This window comes from Sminthopsis crassicaudata, chromosome 1, assembly GCF_048593235.1.
Source record: "Sminthopsis crassicaudata isolate SCR6 chromosome 1, ASM4859323v1, whole genome shotgun sequence".
In the NCBI taxonomy this organism is placed as follows: domain Eukaryota; kingdom Metazoa; phylum Chordata; class Mammalia; order Dasyuromorphia; family Dasyuridae; genus Sminthopsis; species Sminthopsis crassicaudata.
In genome coordinates, this window is record NC_133617.1 from 108,606,882 (window position 1) to 108,625,671 (window position 18,790).

Consider the following 18,790-nt stretch of genomic DNA (forward strand, 5'->3'; position numbering starts at 1 on the left):
TCATAATACATCTTAAACCACTGGGGGAGAAAAGAGAGAAAAACACATTCCTTGTAACTAATATATACATAATCCAAAATAAACATTCTCTCCATCTGTCTGTCTCATTTCTCTCTCTCCTTCCCCCCCCTTCATCTCTCTCTCCCTCCCTCCTTTATCTTTCTTGCTCTCCTCTTTCTAACATACATGTGTGTATAGTCATTTTTTACCTTAAATTCATCCTCTCTCCATATCATAGATAATATGTTTCATACTTGGTTCTCTGGAATCATGAATGGTCAGTGTATTGATCATAATTCTTACAGTTTTCAAAGTTGTTCCTTTTTTATAGTATTATTGTCATTGTGTAAGCTGTGCTTATTTTGCTTATTGCATTCTTTATCATTTTATAAAAATCTTCAAAATGTTCTCCTGGCTCTGCTCATTTAACTCTTCATCAATTTATATAAATATAAATTATCTTTTGGAAACCTTTTATTTTAGTTTCTTATAGCAGAATAGTACATTCATATATCACAACTCATTCAGTCAAGTCCTTAAATGATCAACATCACTTTAGTTTCCAGTTTTTTGGTTACCACAAAAAGAACTATTATAATTTTTGGTATACATGGGACTTTTTTCTTTTTGTTTGATACTTACAGGATATAGGGTGTACACTTTTCAATAACTCTTTTGTGTATGATTCCAAATGGCTTTTCAGAATGTTTATATCTAGCACAGGCATGTCTTACTAACAATATATTAGTGTCTGTTTTTCCAAAGTCCCTCCAACATTTATAATTTTCCCTTTTTTTGTCCTCTTTGTCATACTGATGGATATAAGGTAGAATCTCAGAATTGCTTTAATTTGCATTTCTCTAAATAGTAGTCAGTTGAGGCATTTTAAAAAAAAGTGTGGCTATAGAAATCCTGGATATCTTGTCTTGAAAACCTGTTCCCAGTCATATAAGATTTTACATGAGCCCCTATTGAATTTCATCTTAATATATGCAGCCCAGTGCTCTAACCTTTGTAACCTTTTTGGGTCCTGGCTCTTACTTATTGTTTTAGGATCCCTCCAGATTTTTATAGCATATAGATTTGAGGAATATGTCATCTATACCTTTATCCAAGTCTTAATTTTTTTTTTAAACAGCACAAGGTTGAATACTGATTTTTAGGAGTTCCACTGAAGTCCTCTTACCATGTTAACATTATACCATGAAGGATTACTCTATAAATCTGTTCATCCAAGCAGGTCTTAATCCAAATTGTATTCTTGTCTAATTCACATGTTCATTTTCTGCATAAAAATAATGAGATGCTTCACAAAAAAACTTTGCAGGATTTTTTTCTTAAATACTTTAAGGACCTGTGATTTTATTAGTATATATATATATATATATATATATATATATATATATATATATATATATATATATATATATATATATATATATATTCTTCCCCACAATGTACATTGTAATCTCTCTGCAACATGATTGATGGTCTTTGAGAGTTGCCATTGCTTAAGTCTGGTTTTAGCTAGATTATCCTTTAGAAAATTATCATAAAATACCGTCCATCTAAAGTGTTTAGAGCGTTCCCTGTATGTTCACATTATTCTTTTCAATGCAATCCTCTTCTTCAATGGATTTTTTTCCTTCCACTTTGGATCTTGAACCTCTGGCTTGATTTCCTCCCTTTACATATGAACCAAGTTCTTTCCAGACTAGTATTAAACTTGCCAGAGCCTCTGCTACCAATAAAAAGTTCAAGACCATAGTGTTACCACTATCTTCCCTATCAAGAATTGGGACAGGATGACAAGGAGAGGCATTTTCAGTGAACAGATACAGCATGGGGGAGGGGGAAAGATTAAACAATAATTATGTTATTGATCAGAGAAGTACAAATTTAAGACAATTTTGAGGTACCACAACTCACCTCTGAGATTGGCTAAGATGACTGGAGAAGATAATGATGAATACTGGAGGGGATATGGGAAAACAGGGACGCTAATACATTGTTGGTGGAACTGTGAATAGATCCAGCTATTCTGCAGAGCAATTTGCAACTATGCTCAAAAGATTATCAAACTCTATAGTTTGATCCAGCTGTGTTTCTACTGAGCTATGACCAGCAGGAAGATTTGAGAGGTTTGGAGAGACTTACATGAACTGATGCTAAGTGAAATGAGCAGGACCAGGAGATCATTATACACGGCAACAGTAAGACTATGTGGTAATCAATTCTGATGGACGTGGCTCTCTTCAACAATGAGATAGATGATTCAGGCCAGTTGTAGTAGACTTGTGATAGAGAAAGCTATCCGAATCCAGAGAGAGGACTGTGGGGACTGAGTGTGAATCACAACATAGTATTTTCACTCTTTTTGTTGTTGTCTGCTTGCATTTTGTTTTCTTTCTCATTTTTTTACTTTTTGATCTGATTTTTCTTGTGCAGCATAATAGTGGAACTTTATAGAAAAATTTCACATGCTTAACATATATTGGATTACTTGCTATCTAGGGGAGTAAATGGGGGGAAGGAAGGGAAAAAAAATTGGAACACAAGGTTTTGCAAGCATGAATGTTGAAAATTTATGCAAATGTTTTGAAAACAAAAAGCTTTAATAAAAAAGAAAGAAAAGGTAAGAAAAAAACCAATAGTGATCTCAACAAAGATAAGGAAGTAGAATTCTGTACAGAGAATATTTAACATGTCTGATAATTAACTTTTGTCCTCAGTTCCTAGAGTTTTGCTTTGAAAATATATTGCTTTTCATCAGGCCTATTTGCTTGATCTATTAAAAAAAAAGAGTGCCTTATTTGACTTTGTGTGTGCGCATGTGCTGAACTCACAAGCCTCAGTGTTTCCATAACATTTATAATTTTGCTTGGCCTGCAAATGTTCAGTGTGGAGCTACCATCTGTGGTTGTAATCAGTTTCCTCCCCACACTCCCTCTACTCCAAACTAATATAGAGTTGCTTATTCAAATATTGCTTTTGAGCATGGGAAGGAGAAGGAGAATATGACATATCATTTAAGAAAAGAGAGTGAGAGGAGAAGTGTGGGTTTTTTTTTTTTTTGTTTGTTTGTTTTGTTTTTTTTTATCTTCCTCAGACTGAAACCTTCCCTGATCAAGCAATTTTTTTGTTCCTAAGTCGTTTTTCAGTTGTATTTGACTGTCCATGACCCCATTTGATATTTTCTTGGCAAAGATATTGTAGTGGTTTGCCTTTTCCTTCTCCAATGCATTTTATAGATGAAGAAACTGAGGCAAATAGAATTAAATGACCAGCCCGGGATGACACAATTAATTAGTTTATGTCTGACGCAGGATTCAAACTCATGAAGTTCTTTCTGCTTCAGTGCTTTATTTATTGTGCCACCTAGCACAGGTCAGGCTATTACTCCAAAGCAGTTCGATTTTCCCTTGATTTCTGACAAAATTAATCTGTCTCATATGCTGCTAACGATATTACCGTCTCAATTTTGTATCTGTACCAAAAAGACTGGATTTTAATAATTACTCTGTAGCCTTTTTCAGAAACATTGTTTGCTCTTCTGAATTTCTTACTGTGTATGTTCTTTTTCCATGAGCCTGAAATGAAAAAAATAACTTCCCATAAGTGGGAAACATTACACTAATCATAGTATTATAGGATTGAAATTGCATAAATTTTTCAAGTATTGGCATTGATAATTCTCTTTATTTTATTAAAATTGGATATGTTAAATTGGAGAATATGCATTTGGGATATCCTTGCTCTATCCTGTCTCAACCTTATTTATTTTATGTTTTCAGGTGGTACCAGAGAAATCGGATCTGCCCTGACCAGGATGTGCATGAGACACAGAAGCATAGAAACCAAACTGAGACAGTTCTCCAGGTGAATCACAACATTTTTCTTCAAAATAGCAAAGGGGATTTTGCAAGCAATTATTTAATCAATAAGCATTTATTAAGGATTTACTGTGTTATTAGGCATAAGCTGTTGGGGATACAGAAAGGAAACAAGTATTTATTAAGTATCTAAGCTAAACATTTTACAGATCTCTCATATGTCACAACAACCCTAGGAGGTAGGTGCTGTTATTTAATCAGTGATTAAACATTTTAAAACACCTACTATGTGTCAGGCGTTTAACAGTTGAGGATCTAAGATTAAATGATTTCCCTAGGTTCGCATAAGGTAGGTTTGGGAAGAAAGGGAATAGGAAGATTAATAAGCAATTGTATATTACCTCTTATGTGCTAAATACTTTTTATACCTATATCTTATTTGAGACTCACAGCAATCCTGCTAAGTAGGTACTATTATTATCCTCATTTTATAGTTGAGGAAACTAAGGCAGAAGAGGTAAAATTTCTCACTGAGTGTCACAAAGGTTTGATTTGAATTCAGACCATTCCAATTTCAGGTCCAGCACCCTATTCACTACACCACCTGAGACCTCTATAAAGAAAAATACTAATTTCCAGATGGAGCACGCACAAACACAGGTTTTATGTTGACCACTTTTGCCCAGGCTTATTAAACAGTGACCGAATATAAAGCCTTTTTTTCTCTGATCCCATTAAAAGACTTTCCTCACTTTTGATCACTTTGAAAAGCCTGGAACTGACTGAGCCAGCAACTCTTGATTCCCTACCAAACTGCTGATACAGGAGAATCCGTATATAATGGGAAGTCAGCAGATTTAGGGTCTGGGAGTGGCAGATCCCACCCTGTTCCTCAGTACTATTTAATATTTATTAAACTCCCTTTGGATCTGGGTCGATTTTCCCCTACTGAGCCAGTCGGACCCTTCTGCTCTTTGGGGCTCACCATAAAAGTGATAGACTTTAGGGTGAACACTGTGTTTGCTTGTTCTTTTGTAGCTCAGACCTTTCTTCTAAACTCAAGTAATGTACTAGTTTTAGTCTCCCCTACAGCAAGGATTAAAAGTATCCTATCAATTCTTAAATATAATCTGCTAAATTTCAAAGGGATTAAGATCCGAACTAATGGAATGAACCATTACAGACCTTTCAAATGTTGCTTTGATCAGTAATAGCCTCACATAGGTATATCATGTTTTCGTCAGTTTGATAGGTTATCAAAGCTTAATCTTCGTGTTTTGGTGACTGTCTCAAAGTAGATAATTTTCTTTATAATCATGTGTATTTCATTTTGTGCATTTTAAAACCTTATTCTGAGAAGGTATATAAAGGCTTCCCTACAACATCCAAGGGGTCCTTTATAAAATACTGCTTGTTTGGAAGCTAAAATAAAATCAGCTTAGCAATGGGGAGCAGTGAGGTGCTAGACTTAAGAAAATTCCAAGAAGTGCTTCACTTTTCAGATCCCCAGTTTACCGGAAGAAAGAATGAGTAGGTCTAGCAAAGCCTTCCAAAGGGAACCTTTTAGCTGAGAGTGTATGACCTGGTGAGAGTTGAGGATAAGGACTCTAAAACTTTTAAAATAAGCTAATTTGGTTGTTGACTTCTAAATAACTTCTTAATTAGGTATTTAATAGATTGCATTTTTATAATTAGGGTGTCCTAAAATTAGACTTTAGCCTTGCTCTCTGAGAACTAGGCTTTAAGTCTTCCAAATTTTTATTATCACTGGGAATTCTTCCTGTCATTAACTGACTCCTGGGATGGTCGGATTAATTAATATTTGATTGCCAATCATTTCTTTTTCAGAAATAAGAACTTTTGAAAGTTTTGTTTAAAAAAAAAAAAAAGTAGTTTTGTAGATTTAGTGAAGTAGGAGTCAGAGGATCTAGGTTTGAACCATGGCTTTATCACTCCATAGCTGTATGACCATGGGCAAGGTATTTGTCCTCTGTTTTCTTGTACTGAAAACAAAAGATTTGGACCAGTCATCTATAAAGACTTTTCCATTTCCAGATCTTTTGAGTGACTCACTCTGATTTTATTTAAGGCCATCATTTAGGAAAACTTCCATTACTCTTAATTAGTGAGGTTTTTTTTTTTTCATATTATCATTTTTCAGATCTGATTATTTAGTTTGTATTTGATGAGCCAGAGCTGTAACGTTTACAAGTATACAGGTTTACATTTCGAAGAACTGCAAGTGACTCTCACAGATTCTCAAGACTGCTGGTTCTCAAGAGAAGGGTTGATGAATTTTTGTCAAGGACATTGTCAAAGAAGGTGCACATTTCAAGAAGAGTTTGAGATACATGGTTCCTCAAGGACCTCAACTCTTCAGATTCTGTTTTTTTGGAAACTGTCTTTGCATGTATTTGAAAAAATAACCTTTAAAAGATTCTATTTTTTTTTTATATTCATCTGCATGAACAGTTTAAAAAATAAATAGATCATCAAGGTCCTTAAATTTAGGGTTGAGAGTCTGATCCTTTGAGTTTAGTTGAGTAAAAATTGAACTTAAGAACTTCATAAAACTTCAGTAAGCTTTTATTTTCCATGGAGTTTTATGAAAACTAACAAAAAGCTACTAATACAATTAATTGATGACTCAAGTATAGTTGGAAGAATGAGAGCATCAAGAAAAGTATTTGCTAGTGGCCTTACTTATAATGTTGAAGCTTTCTAATGAAGGTATTTTGTAATATAGTCTAAATTTCCACATGATAGGAAAGGGCTAAGTAGGACCTCCATTTGGAAGATAAAGAAACTTGAATCACATAACTAGCATCACTTATGGATCCAGGAAAAGAATCTTGGTCCAGTAGATAGTGACATCTCCAAAAACATAGTTGAAAGATGACACAGTCTGTTTGTGTATTCAATTTTATTCAAAAAGAATTTAAGTATCTACTATGTTCCAGATATTGGAGATTTAGAGACAATAATGAAGACCATTCCCTTGTCCTCAAGGAATTAATATTTTCTTGAAGAAATAGGGATATGTGTTTGCAAAGAATTGAGATTTTTTTTTTTTCTCTTCCCATATCACTGTGTATTGGGAATATAACAAGTAAATCAAATTGACTAGAACAGAGGATGTATAAGAGGGGAAGGAGTGAAGGTGAAGTCAGGAAAGAACGATAGCTTGGAGCTTTATTGTGAAGAGCTTTAAATGCCAGATAGGGCAGTAGCTTGTATTTCATCATGGAAGAAATAGAGAGCAACTGGAGGAAGCAGAGAGCAATTAAACATCCGTTCTTTTCTCCACATCCGTGCTTATTGAAACCAACATTAAATGAGGAGAAGGGAAAAATAATGAGCCAAAATTCAAAATTCTCTTCAAACAGGTCCTTATTTATAATTATCTATAAGATAATTCAGTGAATAATGCTGATTTGAAGCTTGGCTTATTTATTTTCTGTGGTTTTCAGTGAATTTTGTTAGATAGCTGGGAATAGAATATAGGATTTGGAGGCAGGAAGACCTGGGAGTTGAATTTTGCTTCACATACTTTGAACAAATCACTCACCTGCTTTTAGCTTTAGTTTCCTCATCTGTAAAATGGTTTATTGTGAGGATAAGCATATTTTAAATACTTTATGTTATATAAATGTTAATTATTTTGTATGTTAGTTATTTTGTATATTCAACGTCCATTATTACAAATAGTCAGTAATAAACATTTATTAAGTACTTCCTGTATGCCAGGCATTTTACTAAACCCTGTGAATACTCAGAAAGGCAAAAATTCAGATACTGTGCCTAGTTTCTAACAAGTGAAATAGCATTCAAACAACTTTATACAAGCAAAATGTATACTGAAAATAAGTTAGAAATAATTAACAAAGGGAAGTCACTAGTTAGATTGTAAGCTCCTTGAGGGCTTTTTCTATCTCTGAGGCAGTACCTGATATATATATAATACCTGCTTAAAACATATTCTTTGATTATGTGATTGATTGAATTAAGGAGAATTGGGAAGGTGAACTTTTTAGCTAGAACTTGAAGGTATTTGGGAACTTACTATGTTCTTTGTATTTGTAAATCTGCAAAGTTGTTTTTGAGGTGAGAGGAAATTTGCTAATGTGATATTTTTTATCATTTTTATGATAAAAGTGCTTTAATTGATTGCCTAATAAACCCACTTCAAGAACAAATGGAAGAATGGAAGAAAGTGGCCAATCAGCTGGATAAAGACCATGCAAAAGGTATTTCTTGGGTATTTTGTGGTTCTTTGGGATATGTTTGGGTCGCTGGCATCCAATGCCTCTATTCATCAGAGCACTGCAGGAGACTATCGATTCCTTCCTCTTGTGCTGGGGACTCCAGAATAAGGCAAGGAAACAAATCTAGCAGCAAGCTGATAATGTCTGAAAACAATCAACTAAGTAGTATTTGGTTTTTTGTTTGTTTTTTGGGAAAAAAACAAATATTTTAATCCTCTAGTAGCTTTGGTGAAAATGAGCCCAATTAGACTGAAATCACAATGGATGAATGACTATATAAAGGCATTTCAAAATGTTTTGAAATTTTCACCTCTTGATTTTTGTAATACAATGTTTTATTGCTTTAGGAACTGATGATTTCATCAGGATATGAAAGAATTCTGTTTTTTAAATCAGTCTATAAACATTTACTAAGCACTGTGCCAAATGCTGGGGATACAGAAAGAGACAAATAATCCCAGGTTCTCGGTTTGAGTTTCCCCACTGGTACTTATTACCTGTGTGACTTGAGTAAATCGATTAGCTCCAGCAGGTTTCAGTTCCCTCATCTCACAATGAGAAGGTGGGATTAGATTATCTGAGATTTAGAGGTAGTGAGGACCCAGGATGACTGCTAGGATGGGAGCTTTGGGACTAAGTGGAGAATGCTGTCTCCTGCAGGAATAGGGAAGTAGGACATGGGAAAGGTTTACAGGGAAAGATAATGAGTTTTGTTTTGGATGTATTGAGTTTAAAATGTCTACTGGACATCTAGTTCAAGGTATTTTAAAGCTATTTTTTTTACCATTTTTATTTAAAATTTTAATATCCCTCTCTCCTTCCCCTTTCCCCTTCTGAAATGGTAAGCAATCAGATTTCAGTCATACACTTGCAACTATATAAAACATTTCCATATTAATCATTTTGTACAAGAAGGCTCAGTTAAAATTTTTAAAAATGAAAGAAAGTGAAAAATAATATGCTTTGGTCTATATTCATGCAATATCAGTTTTTCTCTGGAGGTAGACACCATGCTTCATCATTAGTCCTTTGGACCTTTGGATTAGTCTTGGATCATTGTATTGCTGAGAATAACAAAGTCATTCACAGTTCTTCATTGGACAATATCTCTGTTACTGTGTCCAACTTTCTCTGAGTTCTGTTCACTTCATTATGCATCAGTTCATGCAAATCTTTGCAGGTTTTTCTGAAATCATTCTTTTGTTATTTCTTATAGCACAATAATATTCCATTACAATATATCATTTCCTTGGTGCTCTCATGAGCTTCCATGGGTTCAAAGATCATCTCTAAGCAGAGGATTCCCAAATTTATGTATCCAGCCTCAGGCTGTTTCTTGATCTCTAGCCCCTTGTTGGAGCAGCTAGATGACATTGTGGATAGAGTTCTGAGTTTGGAGTTGGGAAGATTCATCTTCATGAGTTCAAATCTGGCCCCAGACACTTTGCTACCTGTGTGATCCTGGGCAAGTCACTTAATGCTGTTTGTTCTAGTTTCATCATCTGTAAAATGAGCTGCAGAAGGAATTGGTAAATTACTGCAATGTCTTTGCCAAGAAAATCCCCAAAAGTGATCATAAAGAGTCAGACACAACTGAACACTAACAAAAGTTTCTTATGACCAACTGCCTGACCATCTCAAGGTACATGGTAAATAGGCAACTCAGACTCAGCATGTCCTTCATATCTCCTCCCAGATATTTCCTCTTTCCAGCTTTCCTGTTACTAACTTGAGTCACCTAAGCTTCAACCATGGTGCCATCTTCAACCTCTTGCTTTTAATCACGCCACATCTCCAATCTGTTGTTAACTTTTATTATTTCCAACTAGTTTTCTCCACTCACAGAGACAGCACTTTAGCAAAGGCCATCATCACCTCTTGCCTGGACTTTTCCAATAATCTTCTAATTGGTCTCCTGTGCTTCAGATCTTTTCCCCACTCTGGGCCATCCCAGAATTAACATAGGTTAACCTTATCATTTCTGGACCTTATTCTCTACTCTAAGTCAGCAAACTCTAGTGGATTCTTTATTATTTCATTTTTATTATTTTATCTTTTTGGTTTTTTTATTATTTTTTCCAGTGGATTCTTTGTACTTCTGGGATTAAATTTAACATCTTCTACTTGGCTTTTAAAGCCTTTTGCACCCTAACACTAACCTACCTTTATTCTCCTTCATGTACTCTCTTTAATCTAGCTCCTCCGATGTTTTTGCTTGATGTTTATTCCATTTCCCAACTCAGTGACTTTTCATTGACTGTACCTATATGCTTGGAATAAACACATACTACTTACTTTTGCCTCCTGGTTTCCTGGCCTCCTTTAAGACTCAGTTCAAATCCTTTCTTCTGAAAAAGGCCTTTCCATCCCTCTCACTTTCCAGTGCCTTCCCTCTGTTGGATATTTTCAGTTTATTGTGTCTTGGATTAATAGCTCCTCTGTTTGAAAATGCTAACCTAAGGTATTTTGTACTGTAATCTGTGCACAAAGCTATTCATCAGTCATATTGTGTTATTGAACTAACCACAAAGTAAATATTTGTTTCCTTTTTAGCATTTTTTCAAGTTGAAGTATATTTACAACTTTCTTTTTATTTTAGAGTATAAGAAAGCCCGCCAAGAGATAAAAAAGAAGTCATCAGATACACTGAAACTTCAGAAGAAAGCCAAAAAAGGTAATTCTTAACAGTTCTATCATTAATATTTTCATATTACGAAAATAATGGTAATTTTAATTTTCTAAGATATATTCTATTTAATGTCCTATTTTCCACATGTCCACATATGGTTAAACAGAATTTGGCAACTGGGCTAAAGATATCTAGGTGCAGAATTTATATTAATATAAGACGTGATTAAAATGATATATGATTTTTCTTCGTTTTGTCTTCAAAAGCTGACAGTCTCTCTGCCTATTGTGCAGGGTAATGAAACCTATAAATTTCCTAGAAGCCTTGGAATAATGCATAAAAGCCTTTATGCAAATGTTCAGTAGTAATTATAGCAGAAATCATTCTATTTTCTCCTCCATCTTTCACAGCCTATAATCTCCTAGCCCTTTATTAAATCTTGTAAGATTCATAAAATGACTGCAGTGGGAGCCGGATGTTGTTTCTGGGCTGGCTTGCAATTATACACATAGCATTTGGTAACATGAAGGCACATTAAAAAACAGACTTACTTTTCCATCACTTTCTGAGCATTGTTCTGCATCCATTTCATACACAGGTCTATGACAGACGATAGGCTCTGTTTATCATGTAACAAAGCTTCATTTGTCCCTGGCCTATTTTGAATAAGATATTGAACCAGCCAAAATGGAGTCATCTTTGAAAAGGCATTATTGAGGGTAGGAGCTTGGGTGAGCAGGGAAATATTTCAATAATTGAGACAAGATTTTATGATCCACAGAATCCCATCATGTTAATACTGAAAAGGAAGCACATATATCATCTAGTTCCCAGCTTCTTAAACTGTAATGATCCCATTGGGAGTCTTGTAACTGAATTTGGGGATTGTGAAATATGATTTATTATCAGTAAATGTTTGATTTGTTTGCCTATATTTATGTTACATAAAAATTTTTTAAGTGAAAGTGGATCACAAATGGAAAAAGATCAAGGAGTTTTGATCTAATCCAAGGATTCTTAATGTAGAGTCTATGAACTTGGTTTTAAAAATATATATATTTCAATCATTGCATTTTAGTATATGTGATTCCCCCTTTGTAATCCCATGTATTTTATTGAATATAGTTTAAATGTCTGAGAATGGGTTGATTCACCAGTCTGCCAAAGGGGTCCATGCCATAAACAAGATCACAAAGCTTTACACTAGTCCAACATCCTCATTTTATGGAAAGGGCATTTGAAATAGAGCAAGATGTGGTGGGCTTAGGGTTCACACTTGGATCTGATTCCCAAGTTCAGTGTTTTTCCTACTTGTTTGTGATAAATACGAGTTGGCCAATGGACCAGTTAAAATTTCTACCATTTAATTCATTCTAATATCTTTATGAAATGAGAACAGAAAGGAAAAATCCAGGCACTTGCCTTGCCCAGTCTGCCACTCCATACGATAGTTAATAAATATTTAAGTGCTTACTGTGTGTCAATATAACCTAAGGATATAAAGAAAGTCAAAACATAATACCAGCCTTCAAAGAGCTCACATTCTAATAGGAGAGATGACATACAAATAGCTATGTACATGCAGTGCAAGTGGGAGGTAATCTTCCTGGAGAGGCACAAGCTAGCAGTAGGAGGACCTAGGAAAGGCTTCTTGCATCAAGTGGAATTTGAGCTGTCTTGAATGGAGGTCAGAGGCAAAAGGATATTCTTTTGAGATGCATTGTTTATTGAAATCTTATTCTTTAACCGGTCTTCATCCCTATTCTAATACTAATTTCCTTCTAGAGATAGAGGGCTCCTAGTATTGTTTGTTTGAATTTACAAAATTTTCCTTCCATATTTATGAAGATTATTCCAAGTAGGACATACTTATTTCCCCCCTACAACCCAGAAGTAACAGGCATTTATTAATTCACTCAATCCATACTTCCTTACCCTCCACTTCAATTCCTCCAATGCTTTAGGGACTCAGACTACCAAGAGAGGCAATATGTATTTTAAAAAAAAACAAAACTGTCTGAATCCACTTTTCATAGATTTTTAAAAGTTTCAGAAGTTCCTTCATCCATGTAGGAAACTGACCAGATTCCCCATTTGACACTGATTTGGATATCACAGGTTTACACATAGAGGAGTAGGGCATTTAAAACATTCTCCAGATATTCATTGAGTAGCTTCACTGTACCCAGATGTAGAGGGCCACAGATAGCACTCTACACCCACATATGCTGGATATTTTCAACTTTAGAATACAAGTGTAAGAAATATTCCTTGTCTTTTTCTAGAAAGAAATAAGAGTTTTATACAGGAAAATAACCCTCAAAAAGATGCCTTTTTTCTTCTTTTCATTGCTGCTTTCCTACAAAAATCCTTTAAAATTTGTTGCTTCATATTTTGAATCCTTTCTTAAGTTCTGTGTGTACATGGCAATGTTCCCCCCCCCCCTTTTCTCTTTTGGATTTGTTTTAAATAAATAATTTAAAATATTTTAAAATGTTTTAATATGTAAATGTAATTGAGGGAAAATAAAATATTATGTTAAAAGAAAAAAAGTCCCTAATTAAGAAATTAAAAGGAATTTATGTAAGGTATGATGTGAAACAATAAACTACAATAAATTCTTATAAGAAAGTTTAGATGATTTTTTTGTCTAAAATTAGCAAAGTTTACCAATGTTAAAAAAATATATATATATAAAACTTAAAATAAAAAATTATCTGAGTTCCACTCATTCATATATCCTGAAAATAGTCAGATATTCACATATCTGCAGTGTCTCCTGACCCTTGATTAACTAGACCTTCTTAATTACATCTCCACAGTACAATGGAAGGCCATGGAGACTGTGAGAACCATCCTGTTTTTTTCTTTATCCTCAGTACCTAGGACAGCTCCCTGCATAGACTAAGCTTTATTTATATGTGTTTGCTGAATCAATGTATTTTAACTGAGATTTTGGGAGCTAGAGGTTAATAACACTTCATAGGTCAAAGATCAATAACATTGGCTGTTAAAAATACTTAAATGTAATTTTGCATAATATAAGCACTTTAGGTAATCGAAGCAAGGTGGTGTTTCATGGTAGACAGAACGAGGATTGCCCTGGATTTAAGAATATTTAGAGTCAGGCTGGACCTCAGACATATGCTAACTTTGTGGGTGATTTTGGGCAAGTCCCTTGACCCTTCATTTTTCTCAGGCTACTCCATAAGAGTTGGTCTACTTTTGGGTTATTGATTTACATTGGCAAATGAATGTTCTGTAAATAGAAGGGTGGCTGATAAAAGTTGTATTTGTTTGCCAGTATAATTGTAAAAGTATGTAGGTTTGGAGCTAGGAGGAATTAATAGGCTGTGACATACTCTACCTCTTAACTTCAAGTTTCAGTGAAATTTCTGTGAGTTTTTCCTGATGACTTAAATTTCTCTATTGATTACCTTCAATTTACCCTATCTTGATCTTGTTTTTACATTGTTTTTTCCATGCCATCTCCCCCATTTAATAGTGATTTCTTTAAAGGCAGAAACTGTCTTTTGCCCTTCTTTGTATGTGGTTAGACAGTGTTTATTCACTGATTTGACAGTTCTTATGGATTAAGAAATCTTTGGGAATTTGGCATGAATGGGGCAAGAAAAATTACATCTCCCCAATTCCAGCACTGACCCTGATGTTAATTCATCCTTTCATCTGAATTCTGTATTCATGCTGCAATATTTCTTTTCTTTATTTTCATTTTAGGGTATTCTACGCTCAATGCCCCTTTTTCAAGATTAGAAACAGTCAGATTGCCTGGAAATGGAATTATATGTGATTGCTTGCACAGATTAGTAGGCCATCTTCATATAGAATGGATGGAGAGCTGCAATGTTAGTCTTGTGTATTCTTGGGACAGGTCCAGGTCGGTAATATTAATTTTGGGGAAGAGAATCAGTGTCCGGGACAGATAAGATTTCTTCATATAGTAAGGATTATTTAGAAAGTACCAGATCAGTCTTCATTAAAATTATTTCTAAAATATATTTTCTTTTGTCTTATTTTTGCACTAATTGATTATTCCTTTAATTTAGAATCTGCTTAAATGTCTCAGAATCATCATTCTGAACAAGAATTTTTTCTGTAGAGCAGTTTTGAGTTTTCTTTGTGATTTTGCTTATAAAAGCACATAGATAGGGCAGGTAACTGGCACAGTGGATAAAGCACTGGGCCTGGAGTTAGGAAGACTGGAGTTAAAAATCCAACCTCAGACCTAGGCAAGTCACTTAACTTTGTTTTATCTCAATTTCGTCATCTATATAAAATGGGAAAATAATGGCATCCATCTCCTATAATAGCTGTGAGGATAAAATGAGGTAATATTTGTAAAGCTCTTAGCACAGTACCTGGCCTGTAGTAAACATTATATAAATATTAGCTGTTATTATTTTTAATTGTAGTGGTAGTAGTCAGGTTCATGGTAGTAGCAGGTAGAAAATACAACTGGTAGAGAAATGAAGGTAAGCTTTTCCATGAAACAAGAGGCTCCTGGAAGAATTTACCAGTGGAAGAAGAGGGGTCAGGGCTTATAGAAAGCATTAGCAGAATTTTACTGTCTTAGTCTCTAAACTGTGAATAGCTATAGCGGCACGAAGCGGTCTTCGAGACAGGTTTTTAGAGATCAAGTAGCAGTTTAATTAATCACTGTCAGAGGGAGGAATGTGGTTTGCAAACTGGAAGATTTCCTCAGCAGGAGACCCACCTGTTACAGGAAAAGCAGAGATTTTATATACAAATCACAAGTGGGAAGAGAAGGGGAAAGTGGTTTAGAGTACATCATTTTTAGGGCCTGAATGGTTTCCCACTACAAGTGTACAAGTGAAAGACAATATGAGTGTTCTCCACTCGTGTGGGAACAGTTCTTAAGTGATTGTTTCAATTCCCCAGGGTCGTTACTTAGTGGGGGACAGGATCAGAGTTCTGTGACGGGAACATGTTCTGCAATCTTTGATTCACTTCATTTAACATACACAGGAGAGTGTTGTCAAGAATTGATTGATCATTTCAAGCTGCATTGTGAGACTGTGACTCCCAAGTCTGAAAAGACAGTTCTGAGAAGTCTAAATTAGTGTATCCTTACAGATATCACATCTATTATTATAAAAATCATAATTTCCTTTCACAAATGATCCTGTGGTGGTTGAGGGGAGGACGGAGTGATAGAGGAAGAGCCAAAATGAGCCAGTATCACACGGGTCATGAATGTGAGGTTCAGGAAAAGTCAAGAGTAGGACCAGAAAGGGAATCGAGGATTGGCAGAGAGAATAGATGAAAGAGGGTGACACAAGATAAGATAGATAGGCGGCTTGTGATTATTCAGTAAGAAGGAATACTCCCAATGGTTAGAGTTTATAGGTCTGACACTACAGAAATAACCACTGATTTTAACATAAAGCCAAGAGAGGCCCTTAGGTTCAAGTCCCAAATCACAGCATCCAAACATTCTGCTGCCTGTGGTTTTCTCCTAAGTATTGTCTGTCTGATCTTTCTGTGATATATCTTGTCTTAAGAGTGCTCTTCGGGCTCAGAGAATGGCAGATAGTCATATGCCTTTGTAGCTAACAGTGGCTCATAAAGAGTTAGTGATGAGAAAATATTGACTTCACCTTATACCTTTGCTCTCTAGAAATAGTTCTGTGTGGCTTAATGACAGCTTAGAACGGCTTTGAATAGCACCTCTTCTTCTTCTTCTAGTTGGATTTGATAATATGCTCAAATTTGCCAAGAAAATCCCAACTTGGGTCAGAGAGAGTTGGAAATGACTGAGAAGACTTAACAGCAACAAATCTTTGAGTTGCAAAAGAAGCCTTAGAGGTTATTGTTGTATTATTATTGTTTATATCATTATTAGTTACTAATAACTTTGTCAATTGTTTAATATTTATTAGTTATAAATAATATTTTTAGCTACTACAATCTAGCATTTATAAACAATATATGAATAATAAATAGTATAATATAGCATTTATAAAGTACTTTAAGGTGATTTGATACTGGAAGTGGGTATTGATTCCATTGTTTCCTAGCACTTTAGCCATCGTACCTTTCCTCTAGATAAAACGTAGGAAGTCTGAATAGCTGACTCTTTGAATCCTAAAGTTAACTGTCACCTTTTAACTCTTGGAGAACTGAGAGAATAAGAAGCAGCCCATTTACTTTGCATATCCTTTGTCTCTCAACTGAAGAGACCATAAATAAATTTATTTATTTCATACACACACACACACACACACACACACACACACACACCCTTCCATATGATTACTGAAGTTAATTTATAGAACTCTCAATCACTAAGTTCTTACTAAGGAGCCAGACACTGGACTTTCAATGATGAATGCTTTTAATCTCTGCTTTTAATCAATGTTGTATCATCATAGTTACAATATGACTGTGTACATACATACATTAAAATATACATGTATACACACACACATATATATATATACATAAACATAAAGACATAGACTGTGTTTATAATACACCTATGTCCCCCAAATATTAATGCATTTTAAACTATTTTAATGGCTTCTAACTGCATTTAGACTTTGGGAACGCCCTGTATATGTATGAATAAAAAAATGTATGAAGTAGATAAATACAAAATAGCTTGGGAATAAAGTTACTGGTATTAAAGAGCATCCAAAAAAGCTTCTTGTAGAAGATGATCCTTGAACTTAATTGAAGGAAGTAGTGATCCTGAGAAATTGTACTAAAATTAAACAATATAATTGTCTTTACTTCAATTTTGATCCTCTATTTTTTCCTTTTATTCTTCAACTCGTTACCCTAATTCCAAGTTTGACGTTGTATTGAGACATTGTTTAAGATTTCTGTTTAAAAATTATAGTAATTGTAGAATATTAGAGACAGAAAGGACTTCTGTTCATCTAAATCATCTAGTTATTATAAGATCTACCTTTAAAAAATCCAATGTAAACTTGTATTGTAAGGTGGAGTCTCTTCTAGACTTATTTTATTCAGAGGTGGAGAAGTATTATATGCATAAAGAATAAATTGTCACTTTATGAAAAGGACCCAAAAAAGTTAAAAAATATGAATCACCAGCAAGAAATTGAGCCTTCGGTCACCTTGCTGGCTGGTGGTTGTCCTTGTGTCATGTTAACAGAAATGTCATGCCCTGAGTTATTAACACATGAAAGGTAGGAATAATGCTGGAATACCAGTTTGACTTTTTTATTTTCCTTTTTGTATCAATTGTGTATCCTGCACTTTCTCATCGTGTGTCCCTCCCTGCCAGCTGAAACTGTGGGTAAGTCTTCACTGGGCTGAGTCTCAGGGCTGAGCCCGGTGTGCTCCTCTATATGGGCTCTTTCTGGTTGTCCAGTTCCCTAAGCTGGGTGCCCAGGGTCGGTTACTAACATGGAAAAATCAGTCATCCTCATTCCTAACTTCCCAGAATTTCAAAAAGTTTTTAAAAATATTTTTAAGCATTCATTTTTTAACACAAGGCTAATTAAAACATTAACACATTAAGACATTCTTTATAATAAAAGGACTCCAAAACATCATAATACAGCTGTAGGAATTACTGTAATAGAATTTAGGGGAAAGAGCAATATCATTTAATGTTTTATAGTTAAGAGCGTGCTGGCAATTGGGTAAGATGGAGGGGCTGAAAGTAGAAAGAGCTGTCCCTTGGAAGAAAGTAAAGAGTTTTATGAGATAGAGGGAAGGATAGGGAGTATTTTAGATAGGATCGATAGTCAGTGCAAAAGCTTAAAATGGGTGATAAAGTGCCATGTGTGAGGGGAAAAAGCTAGTTTGTTTGAACCATAGAGTAACAGAAACAGGGGACTGATTACTGTATAAGAAGAACCAGTGTGTGAAAGATTTAAAAGGCTAAATAGGAATTCATATATTCCAGAGGCAATAAGGTGACCTTGGAGTTTGTTTTCATAGGAGGAAAATGTTGTGGGACCTGAGCTTAAGGAGAAAAAACCCCTTTGGCAGCTGTGCCAAAGTTGGGTTGGAGGCGGACATCAATTCGGAGGCTGCTGTTATAATCT

General features: G+C 34.8%; 1 protein-coding gene across 6 annotated transcripts in view; it reads left to right on the forward strand.

Moving 5' to 3' along the window:
* Positions 1-18,790, forward strand: part of MTSS1 (MTSS I-BAR domain containing 1) — a 219,972-nt gene that overhangs the window by 172,168 nt on the left and 29,014 nt on the right. For all 6 annotated transcript variants that reach the window (XM_074265847.1, XM_074265864.1, XM_074265871.1 and 3 more), the window contains exons 4-6: positions 3,795-3,879; positions 7,989-8,080; positions 10,698-10,772. In XM_074265847.1, coding sequence (XP_074121948.1) covers positions 3,795-3,879; positions 7,989-8,080; positions 10,698-10,772 — 252 coding nt within the window. The remainder of the gene's footprint in view (positions 1-3,794; positions 3,880-7,988; positions 8,081-10,697; positions 10,773-18,790) is intronic.